The sequence below is a fragment of the Apodemus sylvaticus genome, chromosome 21 (assembly GCF_947179515.1).
Source record: "Apodemus sylvaticus chromosome 21, mApoSyl1.1, whole genome shotgun sequence".
Classification (NCBI taxonomy): Eukaryota; Metazoa; Chordata; class Mammalia; order Rodentia; family Muridae; genus Apodemus; species Apodemus sylvaticus.
Window position 1 is genome coordinate 1,986,756 of NC_067492.1, and position 19,206 is coordinate 2,005,961.

The 19,206-nt window shown below is 39.0% G+C and overlaps 1 protein-coding gene across 13 annotated transcripts in view; it reads right to left on the bottom strand.

The window, feature by feature from the left end:
* Positions 1-19,206, bottom strand: part of Pard3 (par-3 family cell polarity regulator) — a 548,938-nt gene that overhangs the window by 252,729 nt on the left and 277,003 nt on the right. For all 13 annotated transcript variants that reach the window (XM_052166623.1, XM_052166619.1, XM_052166621.1 and 10 more), the window contains exons 6-7: positions 10,772-10,863; positions 8,313-8,396 (exon numbers count right to left, since the gene is read on the bottom strand). In XM_052166623.1, coding sequence (XP_052022583.1) covers positions 8,313-8,396; positions 10,772-10,863 — 176 coding nt within the window. The remainder of the gene's footprint in view (positions 1-8,312; positions 8,397-10,771; positions 10,864-19,206) is intronic.

The following is a 19,206-nucleotide window of genomic DNA, read 5'->3' on the forward strand; positions in this document are numbered from 1 at the left end:
TGGAGTAGAATGCTACTAATATGTGTTCAAGTAACGCTGGAAGAAACCACTACAGTCTCAGTGATGTGTACAAATTGACCTTTTCAATGATTGCTGGAAATCTTTTTCTGACTTGTCATTATCAGCCTTCTGAGACTAAGTGCATACTAACTCTGCCCCCAGCTGCTTAGGGGGAATCACAATCTGAAGAGGGATGGTCTAATGAATGGCTTTGGTGGGGTGCTGCTTCAGTTCAGATAGCATGCTGCTGCAAACAACCCCATTGTTTCACATCACAGTGGGTCAGGAGGAGCACAGCACAAACCCTGGATGCTCAGGGTTTGGAGGATAACAGCAAAGCCTTTAGAGAGACACAGAAAGAGACTTTCCCTTCATAAATTCAACAATAGGTCTGATAACTGGAATTTCAAAACTTGGTAAGAGTCTTCCTTAGCTAAGTGATCTGCTACCATAGTCATAGTCAAAGACTCATAGTCAAAGGAGAAAAAAAAAAGACAAGCAGGAAAGTGGTTCAAGAACACCACTTAGCATTTTTCTCATCTGCATCGGGACTCACACTTTGAGAACATGAAATGAACTTCATGGAGAAAAAGTAAAAAGACAAAATTATTAATATTCATGTGGTGGTTTAAATGAAAATGCCCCTACTAGCTCAGGTAGCTGAACATGTGGTCCCAATGTTGGTGGTTTGTGGAGTGTTATGGAACCTGTACAAGGTGCAACCTCATTGGAGGAAGAGCGTCGAAGTGCAGGCTTTACGGGTTTATAGCTTTGCCCCACTTCTGGTTCATGACTCTACCCTGTGTTTGCAGCTGAAAATGTGATCTATCAGCCTCTTGTTCCAGCTACCTTCATCCATGCCTCCCACCGTGATGGATTCTTAGCCCTGTAATAAACTCTTAAAATCCTTAAGTCAAAATAAACTTTTGACCATGAATCACTTCTGGTCCTGTTTATCACAACAATGGAAAAGTAACTCAAGAGTTGGTACGAGAGAGTGGGGAGTGGCCATAAAGAACCTGATCATGTTGATGTTAGAAGGAATGGGCAAGACTTTGCAACTTTGTACTAGAGAAGCAGCTAAATTCTTTAAGCTAAATTCTTTAATTTCTTGAAGGACCTACAATCTCAGACCCCGCTCGGCTAAGCATCTAATTTGTAAAAGAGGGCTCAAGAGCTTTTCTAGGTCATTCCAAGATGATGATCTGAAAACTGTGCAGTTACCTGTTTTACTTCTGGTCTTTCTCTGGTGTTTTCAGTCCTGGACAAGCACTCTACCTCTGAATTGATCATGAAACATCACTGAAGATTGTCTCTCTAAATTGTCCTTCTGTGTAGCCAAATGCATTAGCAATGCTAATGTATGATGAAAATATTGCAAATCACTGGGTATGGTGGCACATGCCTCTAACCCCAGCACTTGAGAGTTCTACACCAGCCTGATCTATAAAGCAAGTTCCAGGAGTTGTTACATAAAGAAACCCTGCTGAAGGGAATGGGGGTGTTACAAATCAAAGAACTGACTGGCAGAAATGAAAGGCAGGACAGGAAGTATAGCAATCTGAGCTTCAGCAGCCACTCTAGGTAACAGTAATGCCAGATAATGGGACAGGAGGGCTACACCCTGGGTGACACAGTGACATGTGGTGCCAGGGAATCAGGAACTGCTGGACTAAGATGATGTAATTGGCTTCTCCACAATGCTGGGATCATTATCTCCAGAGAATGAATGGATGGAAAGGTCAAGTGCTATAATCTGCAAATATCTCTCATCGGCTCCACTGAATAAAAATGAACACAAAAGAAACTAGTGAAAGATCAAACACTTTCCAAGAAAACACCTACAAACACGGGAGAACAGAAAGGTGTTCTGACCAATCCACAGGAAGCTGAAGGGTCAGGCATTCTCCATGACCTAGAAGTCGGGTAACTGACAAGACCCATTTTCATGCTACTGAACCCAGCTATCTCAGAGCTTCAGTAAGAAAGAAAAGAAGCACATCCTAGGTTGGTCAGTCAGTTGGTGGTTGGTCTGTCTGTCTCTGATTTTGTTTGTTTGTTTGCTTGCTTTTTTGTGATATAGTTTTACTGTTTAGCCCAGGCTGGCCTTGAAATCACAGGTCTATTTGCCTCTGCCTCCTGAGTACTTGCATTAAAGGTATGTGTCATCTACCACCTGGCTAGGTATATATCTCATAAACTAAACTCAACAGCCAGAGTTTGTTCTGAAGCAACTTTGGGGGGGGGGGGGGGAGACAGAAGACAGACAGAGACAGACAGTGAGAGACAGAGACAGACATCTATGTTGCTTTACTGGAGCATTATGGGAATGGACAAGGTCTCAGGGCCTATGGGCTGTCAGGGTACAGGGTGTGTTTTCCTTCTTGGGAGCAACTGCCAGAGTTCCTAAGGAGCAACAATGACCCATCAGGAGCTATGGGAGAAAAGGAGGGCCAGCTCTTAGGTGTGGTTCAAGAATCACAGCCACCCATGCTGGCTGCACTGAGCCACTTGGTTGAAAAGAGACCCAGAACTTCATGAACGAGGTTGGAGAGGTTTCTGAAGAAATTATTTCAGTGTGGGGTCATGTGGAAACACGCCTACTCTACCCAGATGTGAACTTCAGGCAGATCTTAAATCAGTCGCAGGCTTCCCAAAGAATGAGATTTTCTTTTCTTATTAAGACTAAAATATTTCTCAAACCTACTCTTTTTCTACTATTTAATAAAATGCTTTTTCTCCCTTCTTAGAGAAAGGAAAGGAAGAAGAGAAGGAGGAGGAAAGGGAAGAATGGGGAATGGAAGGGGAAGAAGAAAGGAAGAGAGAGAGGGAAGGAGGGTGGGCAGTTAGAAAATATTATCTCCACTGGGTACAAATCTCAATTACATATCTGTCTTTCTTAAAACCCTTCTCTCACAGTTGCTAACATTCTCTCTCAGGAACAGGAGGAGGGAGCATCACAGAAAGCAAGCTGCCGGATGCTGCGACTCTGTGTGATTTTGGTTGCATAATTAGAAATTTAACTGCTCAGATTATATTAAGGATTCACCACTACATTTTTACAAGGTTCATTAGCCTAATTATACACTTAATTCAAACAAACTCAGTTGCACATGTTAACATTTTAATTCTAAGTATAAATTATAACCAATGATAAAACTGAAAATAAGTAACAAATGTTTTATTGACATTTAAATTGGCTGAGGTAGTTTAAGTTCTGCTTTGATAATCTCCACTCCCAGAACATCCAGTTATATGGGAACGATCACCTTTATCTTAATAAATCCTGATGCAATACAAACATGACAGTAAGGGCAGGATATGAATGGGGGTCCTGGCAAAAAGACCTTGTCAGCTACCCAAGGGTTCCATGTGGGAAGTAACAGTTATACATGACTCAAAATCACTGCCATGGCCACAGCTACAGAAGGAAAGTTTAAACTTTATAGGCATTTTAGTTAAAATAACAATCCTCACCGAGAGGAGATCTTGTTAAACATACTAATATAAAAATGCTTTTTTAATGTAATACAATACCATGTGCAAAGACATTTCCAAAAAGAAGTTTTAATTAAAAAAGAGGTTTCTTGTAAAGAATCTGGTAGAGGGTTTGCCAGTAAGTGTGATGCCCTAGGCAAGTAGGATGTCCATCACAACCACAAACAAAATAAATAAGTAGATGTAATGGGTGGGTAAAGAGGACAATTCATAATAGAGATGGGGAGTTTCTTCAAATTAAAATGGAAATTAAACATTATTCTGTTTCTTAAAAACACACACACACACAATTTTTCTAAAACTATAAAAAGGACAGACTTAAATTCAACCCAGCTCCTAATAAGCTCTCAAGCCAATAAAAGACAGATAGACAGCATGTGGACAAGCCAATCACTACTAGACTAGAAGATTAAATACAAAAACGGGAAATAGATATTGAGGACAAAACAAATGCCTTGCTTCTCTATACAGACAAAGGTTATTAACCAGGAAATACACAGTGAAGGGGGTATAGATAATATAAATAGAGCTAAGTATTAACCTTAGCAGAAGGAAGATCCAAGTTCAGACTTTGCTGGGATATTTAAATGGGTTGATATGTAACTTTCTAACGTTATCTAAATGTTCTACATGCTGCTTTATGTATAAAGAGAGTTGGCCATCACGCCATGGCCAAGGCAACTTACAGAAGACAGAGTTTATTCGAACTTGTGTGAGCATCTTCCTTTGGAATGCCCTCCAGGAATGATTACCTTTCCAGAATAACATCTCTGGAGCAGATCCCTTGTTTCCTTCAAGGAATGGGTCAAGCATATAGTCCTTAGAGGGGCCTCGCATGGTGGCCAACATTCAGTTTTCTAAATTTTGAATCATTTTAGCATGTGAATGGTACCTTTTAATATACATGTTTCTCAAGTCCATCCCCAGACATACAAAATAGGACAATTTCATAGGTATGGCCCCTCGTTTGATAACTGATTTTGTATCTTGTTTTGTATTGACCTGAGGTTATACTACAATCATATTTCTATATCATTGAAAAGTCTCAGAAAATTTGTCAAATAATGTCTTGGTCAGGGCTTGGGATTTTTATTTTATTTTATTTTAATTTAATTTTAATTTTGTATGACAGGTTCTCATCTCAAAGCCCAGGTTGGCCTTAAGCTTAAGACTTTTCCTAATTCTGCCATCACCATTGGCCTGAAATTTTATTTTACCAAGGATTTTGAGCTAATAGCTCTGAATAGTTCCTAGAACTTAAAGAAATCTTCCATCAAATGATGTCATAGTCATTTGTTATGAATGGCTTGAGAGTATTTGCATTTGTGACTTAATAAGGTTGTTTGTCCTGTAAGAGGAAATGGAGATAACAGATGTAAAGAGAAAGTGTTTCAAAATAAGAAAACCTGAACCTGAGTGGCATCAGCTCTCCACTTTTGTGAAATTCCCACAAAGACACTTAAGAGACACAGCATAGTGGAGAAGATGACCCCGTGGACTTTCCTACCACATCTGTGTCTAGTCTAGAGTCAGTCATCCAAGGCAGAGCTGGGAGATGAGCCATTCTTAATGCTGCTGATGAAGGCACACATTCAACTTACTACAGAAAATAGCCTTTCAAAGAGCAGGTCTGGCAAGGTCAGAAATGAAGCTGTCACTGCTAAGCAGCTGTAAAGCTCTCTCCAACCCAACTTCATAAGTTTATATTGCTGTTTTCCTCCACTACATGTGATATCTGAAGCAGTCTAGGAATGTCCCTTCTCTATGCATGATTCTCATCTTGAATTAGACTGAAATTCTAAACAGGAAAGTGAATACATGTATTTATAATATCTATAAAAGAAAACATTCTGGGGCAGTTATTCAATTAGCTAAGTCCCTGTTTTTGAAAGGTCACAAGGCTGAGTAAAATTTTCATGCTAACTGTTCTCAGAGATGTCAGTGTGCATGCATGGACTGCTGTATTCCCACTAATGAACACATGATTTCCTCTTGCCTGCGACTTCACAGATTCCTTTCTGCTGAATTGCTCAATCTGTCTGAAATACCAGAGTGCCATCATATTTAAAAGCATCCTCCACCACATCAGACCCAATTTCCAAATTCAGACACTTCTTCTCTACCAGCTCCCAGATCACCCACCATCTTGACTATAGCAAATCCCTAGAGAAAAATGGCTTCTGTTCAACTTTGTTTTAGATACTCACTCTCCTCATCATAGGGTGATAAATGTCCTACAGGGTTTCTGGCAGAGAAATGTGGAGTTCTACTAATCTTTGTTTCCTGGCACTCACCATCCTCATTGAGAGGGCCTCTAAGGATTTCTGATGGAATGGAAAGGATCAGTTTCAAGCATTTCTGGAATCTCTACACTCCTGGAGATGGGACCCCTGAGTTTGAGCTACCACACCCATCTCTCTCAATGTCCACCCATCCCCAAAGATCTTGAAGCATCACGTTCATGTAGAAGACCATAGAGCCTGCACACAAGTAGAGTGAAAACCAAGCCCTTCTATCTAGCTGCTACAGGAAAACGAGTGGTAACCAGGAGGAATTTGTGAAGTGTCTGTTCTTGCCAGACCAAAGTCTTTGTTCTTTATGTAGGGAAGCTGCACAAAATTTTCCTCATTAAGAGTCAAACTGGAAGGAATTAAAAATGACTCAGCTCTAGAGTTGCTAGTTCTGCAGAAGAATTTGTTTGTTTATTTGACTGGGTTCTGTGCATCCAAACTCAACACCATGGAAACCACCAACTGTGGTGGGCTTTGCAATATTTTTCTGAATTCATCCTACTGGCAGGTTTATTTCTGTTTTCTCCTTTTGCTTTAGGCTTGTCATCTGTTTATTTTATCCTAATGTCTTTTCACAGTGAGGTGGGAAATGTGTAATGCAAGACAGGATGTAACACGTTTGCAATACAAATACTGGTTCAATGTTGGCACATACACAATAATCTTATTTGTGATGAATTACAGCTCACAAGCAGTTTCAGACACTTCAGACACCGGAAGTTACAATCCGGTGATTTTTTTTAAACTTTCTCAAGTTTCTTTCAAGACAATTCTAAAGATATTATATCTTTAAAAGAAAATAAAACCAAGGTACGTTTGAGTAAAATTGTTTAACTCGAAAGTTCTTTGAGGATATTTTAATGTTCTTCCAGAGTTTAAGGTAAAAATAAGAGAAAAAAGGGTAAAGGGGATGAATGGAAATGCCACTCCGCATCTCAAGGTGAAGTTCATACTAAGCTACAAGATATTGCATTCAGGGTACTTCAAAAGAATGTTAATAAACTCAACTTTCAGTTTCAAGTCGATCCACAATCTATATTTTTACCAAAGGAAAACATAAATCTGGACTTGCAGTTGTTATGATTAATAGGAAGCGCTGCAATTGCTCAAAGACTTAGAAATACAACTTACGTCTGGCTGTATGCTAATTCATATTCTGCCTTCTAGAACATACCAGACAACAGTGTTAGCACATGAGGCTGGTTCTGCCACTGGTCTGGGATTTCACTGTTCTGCATTCAGATCCTCGGTCTCTAGCCTCAATTCAAAATGGCTGTCCTGGGCTTTTGTAACTGGTGTATGTTCTCAGCTGTAGTTCTGAGTTCTTAGTTACAGGCCTCCCCTGCCAAGGGTGATTTCCTAGTGTGTGCTCCAGGTTCTCAGCCATTGGTCCACTTTTCACTCACCAGTTACAGCTCTTCTTGCCTATTCCTATTTCTTGTCATTGCCCTGGGTTCCTGGTCACTGAGTCGGCCCCTAGTGCTTAGTTCTTTGATACTGGTATAATGCTACTTGACAATTTTTCCCTTCCAAGGGGAGGGGGAGCTGAAATACTTTTAAAAGAATAGAGTGAAAACAATAAAAGTTGATTAAGGAGTTCGAAAACAAGGCATAAACATGTTTCATCAGGTTATCACAAACTGAACAAAAAGGAGGGGAGGTCACACATGAACAGGAAACACCCTACCTGTCCATCAAGCATTAATACAAAAACTAATTATATATACATACATATATATGTATATATCACTTTGATTTATAATAATTTATATATAAATCTATATATCTATAATAATCTACAACATATAATTTATATTAAACAATAAATTATAATAACTTATCATTATATATAATCAATTATATATAAGAAACGATAACACTATTTGAATATATTAAAGTCCCCAAAATAATGTTTACTTCACCGTTGGGGGCAGCGGGAAAAATCAAGACAACTCAGGTAGCATTTGTAGACTTTACAGGATCATATTCTTTGTATTACTGAGGTTGAAAATAACAGCACCACATTTGGTGTAGTGAGCATTTGGAGATTAAAGTCAGCTTGCCCAGCTTTCTAAGGAATTTTTTTTTTAAAAAAAACTCATTAGTGTCTTACATAATTGCAGAAATGAGCTAACAAACACAATTTTCAAACAAATTCCCACCTATGATATCCAGGTTATTTTACTGTGTTTTTTCCCCAGATAATTACTGTAGCTCTCTGGGGATTTGTAAATCAAGGCATGGTGGTCAGCTTACAACAGAGTCTAAAGTACCAGGACGTGCTAAACGGCGAGTTAGTTAATATAATCTAAACCTATGGGTCTTTCCAATACATAGAAACGTCCTCGATCGGCCTGCATGCATTCTGTAGATATATTTATGCTGCATGTATTCTGTAGACATTATTTATAATGAAAGCAAGCAGCTGACCCCAGTGAAAACCTTTCCATTATGCATATGCGAAGTCAACACAGAAAACAGTGGACATTATGATCAATGAAAAAAACCTGCGAGATACTTTACCTGCCGCCTCGAGCACTGAAAGGCACTACATGGATTCCCAGGGGCCCTCCATCGTTGGGGACTTGTACGAGCTTTACCATATCACTGTGAGACAATGATGAATGAGGGAGCATGAACATGGACTGTCAACAAACCCAAACAGAAACACAACAAAACAAAAACAGACACGCAACCAAAAATAAAAGAGAACAAAACAAAATCCCAGACAGACAGGTGATGGGTGCGCACATACACACTTGAGAACGTAAGCGTGGTGATGGAGGCAGCACCAAAATCCACCTACCTGAATGCTAGTCTGATGGTATGGAGAGAGCAATTGTCAGAGACATCTGTGTTAAAAGGGGCACAGAAGGTCCTCTTGGACCATTCTGTTCTGAGCAATATGACTTCATGCTTTGGAGATCAAGCCTTTTGATGTTACTGAACACTCTCCACCCCAATAGCTAACCTGAGAACTCTATGCACACACAGCACATGGCAATTTACAACGTGCTCCAATGCACAAGCATGTCACTTCATCCTTCCAATAGCTCAGTAAGGTCACACAGCTCTTGCTCCCACAGGTTGACAGTTCAGGAGACAGCTAATGACCTCACAGCTCACTATGATGATGATCCAGCCTCCATTTCCTTAACTACAGAGTACTGTAGGGTGGTTTATGAAGCTTAATCTCTGTCAAATGGACCCACTGAAACCAAACGCTTCTCTCATTTGTAGCTGATCTTTAAAGTCATGAAACACATTCCACGAACTAGCATAGAGTTGCTTAACTCCATGAACAACTGAACTTAGTGTGGTGGCCAGGAACTGACATTATTAAAGCCACTTCTGTGACTCCTTACTGCTAGCATTGCCTTGAGATTAATGAAAATGATGATATAGAGAAGGTAACTTTCTAAACTACATGAGAGGTTTTGCTTCTTTTGCAGGTTTTTTTTTTTTTTTTAACATACACACACATTTTCAGACAGTTGCATGTATACCAATCTATATTTGGAAATAGACTGTCAATTAGATATCTATTATAAGCAATTTGGAAAACAGTAAATTACTCTTATTAGATTCAACAAGAACCCCAATGTAGTTTTTACATAAAGCAAAATGCCAAATTTTGAAATATATTTCTTATTATAAGCAGTTGATGATTATGTCTCACTTATATACAGAGGAAATCCAGCTAATAATGGAGATATCCAACAAAGCAGAAACATGTATATAGATTTAACTATATATGCTAATTAAATTAAAAGTCTGGTATGGTGATTTATGGCTATAATCTCAGAATCCAGGAAGCTGAGGCAGGAGGACTGCTGTATGTTTGAGACCAGCCTAGGCTATAAAGGTAGGCCTTTCTCTAAACAAATGAACATATCTGTCCACACAGCTAAAATGTTTACTAAAGTAACCTTATGTATAAGTAATTTTCACACAACTATAGAAAACTTATGCTTTTAAACTGTAAATACTATTTGAACACTTGCATCTCAATAAACAGCATAATTTTAATGGCTTTATTTTAGTCTACATTCTCTCTTTTAAAAAAAAAATGTGGTACCCCAAACATCTCTTAAATAGAAATATCAGAAATGCTGGTGATTGTATCTGTAAATCCATGTTATCTAAACCTGCTCAATCCTAGCGCTAGCATGCTCAATCCCAGTGTGAATGTTCCTAGCGCGCGCACACACACACACACACACTCACGCGCACACACCCGCCCTGTAAGATGTTTATTAATAATGTTGTCTTCACCCTACACTTAGACCAAAAAGTCAAAGAAAAGATCAGTATGCCTGTCCTCCCTACCAGGGGGAGGTAGTACTGAGAGCAGTCTCCACTATAAACATGCTAATATCTGAGTGCTGAAGATGTGAAGCAGCAAAAGGCTAAAATCATGTTCTGGACTCCTACACTATAGCATTCATCATTCCATCAAGTATCTTCACAGACCCTGTTTCTTTAGCTAAACTGTGCGCATGCATGTGCTTTTGTGTATGTGACTAAGGCATACTTTATCCAACTAATTCTTAATAAATAGTATTTTGTTCTTAATTTAAATTATCAATATGAATGAGATGAATGTTTCCATCCCTTTGCAAACTTGAACAAATGATCAACATACAGACTGGAAAAGCGATCCAAAAACAGTTACAATATTTGCAGAGCTGTTAACGTGATAGACATCTTCAATCAAATACTACACAATTCTGATTTAGCAGTTTTTGCCAAGGCTTGAAACCCTGGGTGGGCACATATGCACTTCCACACCTTGATGCTTACAGGACATCACACATGAAGGATGTTCTTGGTGAGCAGGAAGCAGGGCAGGCATAGCTTTTACCTGAGCACAAACATTCTGCACACACTATGCTTTAGAACACTATGCTTCAGAACGCCATAATGGTGCTGCACACACACAGTTAAAAAAAAAAAAATGAGGCAAAGCCATAGGGACTTACTCGAGGGAAAAGTTGGGTATATTCTCCATTCCAGTATCAGCATGTCCCACCGGCTCCACTCGGCTGCTGTCTTCTTCTGTGCCTTCCTCATCCTAGAGGCAGCGTGACAAAGAAAAGCATGCTGGGTTATAAAGGAAGCTGAGAAGCACTAGGATCCTGTTAAGAGGCCTTTTGTCTAGGTACAGGGGCCCTTAGGTGGTGAGACAGAAATGCTGTCCTGAACAAGTAAGGAACATTCTTAAGATTAGTGTGTCCCAGGAGGTCACCATAGGATCCCAGGACAAAGAAAGAAAACTGAACTGTAATCAGTGCAAATTTCTTGATCTTGTGATTTATGTGTCACTTTTAGGCAGTAATTATATTGCTGCAATGTTGTGATATATTTGTAAGTGAATACAATTACATTTACAGTCTAAAATACTTCAAAGACCAAAACAGTTGGGGTGCTAATAGACCACGACTACTACCAAAGACATTGATAGCAAAGCCTTGCCCCCCAATCACCTACTAACTCAGCTTGTCAAGATGAAAATTTAGTCGGAAAATTTCCACACCTAAAATCCTTGCTCCGAGGAGGCTTCTCAAAACAAACAAACAAACAAACAAACAAAAAACAAAAAACAACCCTAAGCAGCTGAATACTTTGTGCCTCTCACAGGATGCAAGTCTTGGTTACAGACTCTTACCTGCTATGGGGCACACAGCGAGACCTAAGGCAAGGTGAACACAAACACATCTGTGCATACAGTCACTGTATTTGCACACTGCCTTTGAAACTGCACTGTTGTGTCACAGATAGTGTTGAGCATATTTGTATTCCAAAAGTCATAAATGTTGTTGCTTGCATAAATAAGTGAAATACAACCTACCCGAGAACCCTCCTTTCCTTATCATCTTGCCTGATGTTTTTCCATTAAGGAATTCACTAATCAAACCTTCCTTGATCTGTGAGGCGGCTAGAATAGTGATGAATGTGCCTGATTGTTATCAGTGTTCTAAATCAGCAAATTTACAAAAGACTCATTCTCTGAATACAAAGGTTCAGAGGGCCATGTGTATTTCAACTTGAATGAACTATCTGGCAACATCGGCAGACTCTGTAAAAACTTGTTAATCAAAGCAAAACTACCCCTAGCAATCTCTGGGGTTGTCTAAAGGGAACTATTAAGTATAGTTTAATTGATCTACTCCTATGCTTACAAAAATAATACATATAATTTTATGTTTTTCCTTCTATTCTTTATATTTTGTTGTTTGTTTTACTATGAATGCATTAGACCAACTGCATTGGGAAAGGGATCAATGAAATGAAGAACATTTTTTTATTTGAGATAGGGTCTTACACGCTAGGCTGGCTTGAAACTTGCTTCACAGCTAAATTCTCAATCCCCTTACCTGTGACCATGCCTGGCCAATTTCCTCTTTCTCTCACATACTTAAGATACTGTGAGATATATATCATATATATGATATATTATATATACATAATATATGTAATTACATATAATTATATATTCATGCACGCCATCAACAGACACACCAGTCAACAAAAGGATAAACAGGACAAACAGCACAGAGCATTCCTAAAGGGAGCGTAGAGAAAAGCAGATCACTCCATCATACCTTCCCGTCATCTCCTGCTCTGCTATGGCATGCATTCCAGAAGTGGCAGACATACCCATGCATCCTGTACACCCTGTGCTGAGGAGCTGGGTGCTTGAAGATTGATGCTCCTGGGTTTTGAGAGGCTCTAATATGTACTTCTTAACCATTTATCTCTCTTAAGCACCAGCACATAATACATCACAAAGGTTAACAGCTTCTTGAACCTGCCTAAGAACAGCACGTTGAATGTAAACACAAACTCCCTAAATGATGCTTCTCCATTGGGAGTTGGAAGGTGGAGAGGAGGTAGGATTGTTTATAAGCCAGATGTAAGGGGAAAAAATGATCTTACAGGTTAAAGACATTCTGTTCTAAGACCTATTAATAATTTAAGCCCCACTGATGTCACCAAAGTGTATCCCCTGCTGAAACACCTATGTGGCACCAGGAAAATAGCCCAATAAAGAATACTCTCAACAACAGAGACACACCAGGAAGAGGCAATTTACAGGAAGGGCAATTTCCCTAGAGTAGGTACCCCAGACCCCCAAGCATGGAAGAGACTCTGGAGATCTGTGTACAGAATTTAGCTTGGGTCATAATACTTCCTCACATGAGACTGCGCTCAGTAGCTGAGCATCTTTCACATGGTCAGCATCAGCTACTACATCATTTATTTTTTTCTGGTACATTTTAAAAGCCATGTACACATAAGTACTGTCAGCAAAACTAGATATTGCATCCTACTGTAACCAATAAAAAAAGTCCAGCTATTATACAATCAATATGTAAGGACTACCACATTAATTTAAGCTAGATACTAGTAAGGCACTTCCAGATGCAGTTTCTCACCACTCTATTTTAGTTAGGGATGCAGAGGTTGAAATGTCAGGTTGAGGTGTTAACACACCAGAGAGAGATGTTGAGGATGGGAAGGTGACTACCTTTTTTGTCTCTGTGTCTTCTGAAAATTGGAAACAGAAAAGACATGCTTCTCTCTGGAATAGAAGAACCATAACTATGATGACCTATGTCCAGTTTAACACGGTGCTAGAACACTATACCTGCCACACATGGCAATTTACATATACCATTAAAACCAAGTACCAGGGGCTAATAGAGATGGTAAAGTGCATTTCTTGCTTGTTCAGAGGACCCATGTTTGGCTCCCAGCATGCACATCTGATGGCTAGATAACCATCTGCAATTCCAGCAACAGGAGATATAAAGCCTCTGGCTACTTTGGGTACCTGCACTCATGCACATTCCCTCACAGAAATACTTACACAGCAAAATAACTAAAATAATAAAAAAATAAGTCTTAAAAAAAAACCTAAAAACTTGATGCAAGAAATACAACTTGACAGATATTTTAGGTTGATTAGATATCAATCAATATGACATATTTAAAATTTTAATTTATTTACTTTATGTATATGGGTGTGTGCTTGTATGAGTTCAAGTGTTACCAAGTGTGTAGGAGTCCATGGAGGCTAGAAGAAGGCGGCAGATATCTTGGAATTAAAGTTACAGGTGGTGGTGAGCATCTATGTGGACACTGGGAACTGAACCCTGGTCCCCTGCATGAGCACTTAGTGCTCTTAACCACTGAGCCATCTCTCTGGTCCCTAATACATCTTATAAAATAATGGCAGGCTTGCCTGCTGTTCTCCCTTCACCCTTTCATATTCTGCATGCCTTGCAAAATAGTTTAATATAAACAAACTGCCCATTCAATCACATGAAAATCCACAGTGGGGAAACTTGCATAACACCTGATGTTTATTGTGCTTTGCTGAACACACAGATTTTCATTGTGAATTGCCTCTGGGGATGAGAAAAAGCCAACATGCACACACACACACACACACACCATCAGGTAAAAGAAGAAAACACTGTGGATTACTAGTAAGGGAAATATTCAAAGAGAAAGTAAATGCCAACAACCTTGGTCACATCACGAATATATACAGTTACGACATGCTGTGTGCTAGCAGTCAAAGGAACTGTGGAAGCTATGACCCGAGCTCCTCCAAAGCTTGCAGGTATGCCTATATGATGGACCCTGCTAGATGCAGGGCTAGTGGAAAACACAAAAAACAAACAAACAAACAAACAGCACGATCATAGTGTCAAAGCCAGTCTGCTCCTTACCCATAGCAACTCCTGTGCAGGAGCTTCTTCTGTAAGGTAGCAAAAAGGGGGGTGCTGGAAAGGAGAAAGCTGAAAACAATAGGCCAAGATTATCATGGCTACAGAGGGAGGCACTCTGCCTATGTTCAAAGCTGTATACTGTGCAAAACACCCTCAAAACAAGGCTGTTCAGAAATGAAGGGATGACCACGTGGACCCATCAGATCTTGTGTCCTCATGTCACGTGGTACCATTACAGCTTATGTATGAACGGAAACTTGAAAGTCAAGTGTGCATGTGTAAAGAATACATTTTCAGACACATAAGGTCTTCATCCTCCATGGACCCTTCTGTAAAGGCTTGTTCAGAACTGTGCTACAGCAAAATCCTGGAGAATGACTAAAGTAAGGGATGGTACCACAGAGTCTCAGATGGAGCTAAGGGAACAGCTCAAGGAAGGAGAAACCGGTTCACATTGGAGGCAATATCTGGAAGATGATTTCCCCCACAAAGGAAGAAAAGAATAGTCCATCCAATTTTTAAAAATAACATGGACCAAATCAGATGTTTCAACGATTTCAATGAGGCAATGGTTCTAATCCTGGGGTCTGGACCACTTTGGGGGAGTCATCCGAGCCTTTCACAGGGGTCACTTAAGGCCATCTGCATATCTGATATCTACATTAAAATTCATAACAGTAGCAAAACTATACTTAGGAAGTAGCAACAGAAATGACTTTATGGTTGGGGTCACCACAACATGAGGAACTGTTAAAGGGTTGCAGCATCAGGAAAACTGAGAACCACTGCAAGGGAGAATGGGAGTTGGAAGAAAGATTCATATTGGTAAAATTAACATTTTTTTTCAGTAAAAGAAATTAACTTCTAGAAGCATGAAAGAGAATAAATTTATCAAGGTACCAGACGCTAAAACCATGCACAGTTCTTACCCTACTGTGTACTGCAGTTGTGCTGACTGAACTGTGGGTGGGAGAGGGGATTAGGAGTACTAGGGACAGTGCTAGGCACACACTCTGGCAGGAAAAGCAGCCCAAGAGTAGCATAGTTTCCAATTTTCCATTCCAGGGAATCCACAGATTCCAGGACATTAAGACATGTGAGGCAAGGGGAAAGCATCTGGGGAGAGGGTCTGCAATACTGAGCAGCTTGCAGAAAAAGCGACTCATCCTGAGCACATAGCATTATTTCCTTTAATTCTGAGTACAACCTATGAAATGCCTGCCTTGGGCGAGAGCATTTTAGAACCAGCTAAACACCTAGTCTTTCCAGGCTCCAAGAGGGACCTGGCATTAGACTTATTTTGAAGTTGTAAGGCAAGGAGCCCATACCTAGTCCCTGAAAGGTATCTAGGAATACATTTCTAGCATGCACTCTTCAGGGTTCCATTTCTTGGGTGGTAGGTTGACAGACAGGTAATGTAATGCCCAGAGGGAAGTTTGCAGAGCTTCAGAAAAAGCCAGTATTTTAGCGACTACAGTGTGATCTACATCCAATCAGATCCTTTTCATAAATTCAGATATAATTTACTCATCAGAGGTCAAACATAATACAAAATTCTATTGTATTATTACTTTTTTCAAGTTTACAGAACAAAAGGAGCCCCCAAATCCAGTTTAAACTCTCACACAGAAAGTGGAACAATCTTATTAACTCTTTGCTCACTCTATTAAAAAAAATAAATAAAAGGGGGAAAAAGAAAAAGAAAGCATGTAAGTATCAGAACAGTCAAAGGAGGGGAAAGAATGAAATGCTCAGTAAATTTAGCTAAGGAAAGAAAATAAAAGTTTGCCCAAAGTGGCCATCACATAAAGTAAGCTTCAACCCAGCTTAATGTATATCATAATCCAACCAACTGAGCCTCCTCCAGTCCCAAAATGAAGGCTGCCAGGTTCTGCCCATGTAAGCAAAAGCACATTTGAGTCATCAAGCAAACTCTGAACTATATTTCTTTTCTTCCTGCTGATGAAAACACGTTCCAAATATTTCCTCTGGAATTTTGCCAGGGTCTACAGCCTTTGTTTGCTTTTTTGTTGTCTGTGTGTATTTAATCAGTCTTAGTCTTTCAAAAGAGAAAACAATGAGCTTCCCACTAACGGAACAGAAGGAGACAGTTTGGGGGTAAGGTCACCCATAAGAGGTAAGAGCACTATGTGACATTATCTGTACCCAGCTACTTGTGAAATCAATGCCCAGACTCTCCTCCATTATGGTAATAACCTAAAGGCTGATAACCTTGGAGTAAAACCTCAAAGCACCACCAGAGAATTCATCCTTAAGTGATAAGTACTCATGCAAGCCATTCAGTACAGAGAACTACACCCAACTAAATATCATCTAAATTTGGAGTTTTTTAAATGGCTTTAGCTACCCTCTATTTGAGTACTAAATATTTTCTGGTCTTTATAGAAAAAAATTTCTGAACGCCCAGAAAGTTAGGTGGATGCCACGGTAAGATAAGTGAGAGTAATTAGAAAAGTTAAAGGCTTGAATTCTGCCATCATTTATTCCTCTGTTTAGAAAGAGTAGAAATTGTTACAAGATAGAAAACAACACCACACCATCTATGTCAGAGCTCTGCAAATCCAAGTAAAAGCCATTATCCGCCTGACTTGGTACATACGGAATTCCAAGGAACTAGAGATTTTCAAAATAAAAGATCACAGTTGTAGAAAGTAATTTATCATTTAAAGAATCACATTATTAAATAATAAAATTCTATTTCTCTCTATACATTTCCTATGTGCCTATCGTTGATTTTATGCTTAAAATATAAAAAGGAAATGGATGACCCTGTTTACAGTGCATTCTCTCAAAATCTCTTCTTAATCTTAGCAAAACACAAAATATAAAATTTTAATTAGGGCTGGAGAGATGGCTCAGTGGTTAAGAGCACTGACTGTGTTTCTGAAAGTCCTGAGTTCAAATCCCAGCAACCGCATGGTGGCTCACAACCATCTGTAATGAGATATAATGCCCTCTTCTGGTGTGTCTGAAGACAGTGACAGTGTACTTACATATAATAAATAAATATTTTAAAAAATTGTTAATTAATTCTACTACACTAATTATCTATTAAATGTTCTCTCTCACACTTCTGACAGTCATTGCAGAACCTGCCTGACTCAATAAAAGACTACGACTTAATAAACTAAAGTATCTTAGGGAACAAAAAAACCATTTATTTGGAAGTAGACAGAATGAGTGAGGCTACTTTTTAAATTACACTTGACAGATAATTCTAGAGGGATGTGACTTCCAAGTCCTTTTGAGAATTGTGAAGAGGATTCCAGAAGGTATTTGTGTTGGTGATGCAGCTACTTGATTAATTCGCCAGCTCTCCAGGGGAAAGTAGTTCCCATCCTACTTGAGAAAACATCTGTGGACAGAGGAACTTCATAACTGAATGATAAGATTGTATCAGTCTTCCAAAGAGATAAACTAAGACAGTGGGTAACACAGATTAACCCCACAGTCACTGAATTCTATAAAATAACAGGATGAGGGGAAAAAAACATATAACAACAACAACAAACTCTCCAGGTGCTGGCGGTGGCACACACCAACATTCAGACAGAGAGGGAGTTTAAGGGTAGCCTGAGCTACAGGGGGAAAAAAGGTGGCAGCAGAAGAAATTATTTAATTTTCATGTAATTCCATAGGCCATATGCACCTAAAAATCTATTCACTTCTCTTAGGTTTTTCAATTTAGTGAAATACATTTCTAAGGTATACTACTATATGCTTCCAAATCTCATCTGTATCTACCATAATGGCTTCCTTTTTCATCTCTAATTTTATTATCTGGACAAGGGGACACTTCCCCCCCCCCCATTATTTTGGCTAAAGATTTTTCAATCTATGAAACAAAATCTAGCAACAACAACAAAAAATTAATTCAAACACTCTCCATAGACACAACTAAGTCATAGGATCCTGTAAAACAAAAATTTCTATAGGAACAGAGTTAACAGTGGCTAACAACCGGTTACCTTCCTAACAACCCCTGGCTTTGTAAAGGACACTAATGATAAGTACTATGATTCAGAGATAGTTGGACACTATGCATTTTGTAAGATGAGTAAATTTATCTTCTATCAATATCATCTAATTACTCAATTTCATTGGGGTAATGCTTTAAAATATTTGGCCGCTAGATATGGTGGCATACACCTGTATCCCAGCTTTGCAAATTCCAGGACTACATGGTGAGAAACTTTCGTTTTAAAAAAAAAAAAAAAATGAAGACTTCAAAAACATACATATATTAAAAAAAGAAATTAAGAATGAAAACCAATACATATTACAAATGGTTTTGTTTTTTGAGAGAGAGAGAAAGAGAGGCAGATATACATATTAATCACATTGCTTAGAGTGTGGGCTTTCATTCCAAAATGTCAAAATATCCTTGCTTTAAGACCTTTTTATCTCCACGATATAGCAAATTTGAGGCTGGCCAAGAATATATGACACCATGTCTCAAATAAATAAATAAAACCTTTGAAAGTTGAAAATTTATGTACTGAGGTTAAAGCAACAAATAAAAATGAAATAAAATAGAGGACTGGTAAGACGGCTTGCTCAGTAGGTAAACCCTTGATGACAAGATTGACAGCCTAGGTTTGATGCCTGTAACCCACATGGTGGGTGGGCAAAGAGATTCCTCCATGTTGTTCTCT